This window comes from Bidens hawaiensis, unplaced genomic scaffold, assembly GCF_021521415.1.
Source record: "Bidens hawaiensis isolate Kalapana, Puna unplaced genomic scaffold, B.hawaiensis_p1.1 tig00017350_1, whole genome shotgun sequence".
Classification (NCBI taxonomy): Eukaryota; Viridiplantae; Streptophyta; class Magnoliopsida; order Asterales; family Asteraceae; genus Bidens; species Bidens hawaiensis.
In genome coordinates this window covers 224,236-225,699 of record NW_027492626.1, presented here as the reverse complement: position 1 = coordinate 225,699, position 1,464 = coordinate 224,236, and the positions used below count along the sequence as shown (strand labels likewise).

At 32.5% G+C, this 1,464-nt stretch overlaps 1 protein-coding gene across 1 annotated transcript; it reads left to right on the top strand.

The window, feature by feature from the left end:
• Positions 1 to 578: 578 nt before the first annotated feature.
• On the top strand, positions 579 to 1,100 carry LOC143553684 (uncharacterized). Its single transcript, XM_077043624.1, has one exon. It carries the CDS (start codon positions 579 to 581, stop codon positions 1,098 to 1,100), a length of 522 nt encoding a protein of 173 aa, XP_076899739.1.
• The last annotated feature ends 364 nt before the right edge of the window (positions 1,101 to 1,464 follow it).

Genomic DNA, 1,464 nt, shown 5'->3' with positions numbered 1-1,464 from the left:
TATAATAATACAATTAATGATACCATGTTTGATTTTGTTGGTATTAACAAATATAAAAGAAGGATCGATCATATGTTTTCCATGACCTATTGTAAAAAATTAAAAGGCCTAATAATTTGTTTATTACAATCTTTAAATATTTAAAAAATAATACTAATAGTTTTGTCAAAGGAAGGAGGTTTCCTTTAGTAAATGAAAAGACAATTTTGTATTAAAAAATAAATTCCCCCATTGATAAGGAAACCACTCCATGTCCCAAACATTAGATGCCCACATCACATGCTATAACATGATGGCTCCGACAATAACCCACGTTCATAATATTCCTACAACAACATATAATATAACAAATAAATATAATATTGTAATATAATATTATACTTTAGGAATTTGGAAGCTTCAAATCACGTCCCCATTACTATTATTATATTTAAAAAAATGCCTTGACACCGTGATCCGCTTTTCTTTTTCTTCATATAAATAACTCTGACCCCTCACTCCATCTCCCAATATTCTCTTGTTAATTCACTCTCTACAAACTCTCAAGTGATCAACACAACACAACACAACATATAGAGATGGGTGCTTGTATATCTTCTTCAACCGACAACTCTACTAGCGCGTTTGTTGTTACAAACAAAGGCGAATTGTTGGAGTACCCAACACCAATCTTTGTCTCCGAGGTTCTTGAGTTTGAGAAGCCTTCTTCCTTTCTATGTAACTCGGACACTTTGTATTGTGACCAACGCATCCAATCTTTGGATCAGGAACAACAACTTGACGCGGGTCAGATTTATTTTATTCTACCTAAAACAATGCTTAGACGACGTCTTACTACCACGGATATGGCTGCACTTGCGAATAAAGCTAGTCATGCTCTAGATTCACATTACTCGAACAAAAGGAACAAAAATAAGGCTCGTATATCGCCTTTGGAAACAAGTCAGGTTAATGATGAAGATGGTATATATAAGCAGAAGCCTATTAATGGTGGTTTAAAAGTGTCAAGGTCTAGGTCTATTCGAAAATACTCTTCAAAGAAAGCTCGGGTGTCTAGTCTTCGGTTATCTACAATATACGAAAACGAAGACTGTGTTTAAGTAATCCATGACATGAGTTTTTGATTTGTGAACCGGTCGTGATGATGTATAGATATTGAGGCTTTTTTTTGAAGAGTTTTGTATATGGGGAATGTTAAATCTGAAATGTTGTTTGTAGAAGTACGGGAGTTAATTAAGAGAAATGAAAAATATTTGAAAAAGTGATATGTCAAAAATGTTTAAATCTTCAAAAAAAAATGATGCTTATTATTTGAAAAGTGTTTAATTGGATTGAGGTAATGAAAATAGAACAGACTAACTCATTTGAGGATAATAAAAAATGAGATGTGTTTGATCAGTCAGTCAATGAAATAATCATCTATTACACATACTTACACTGTATTTTCGGGTTTAAAATACAAGA

Excerpts from the sequence above, each read along its gene's own strand:
- LOC143553684 (XM_077043624.1), top strand. The coding sequence starts at position 579 with ATGGGTGCTTGTATATCTTCTTCAACCGACAACTCTACTAGCGCGTTT.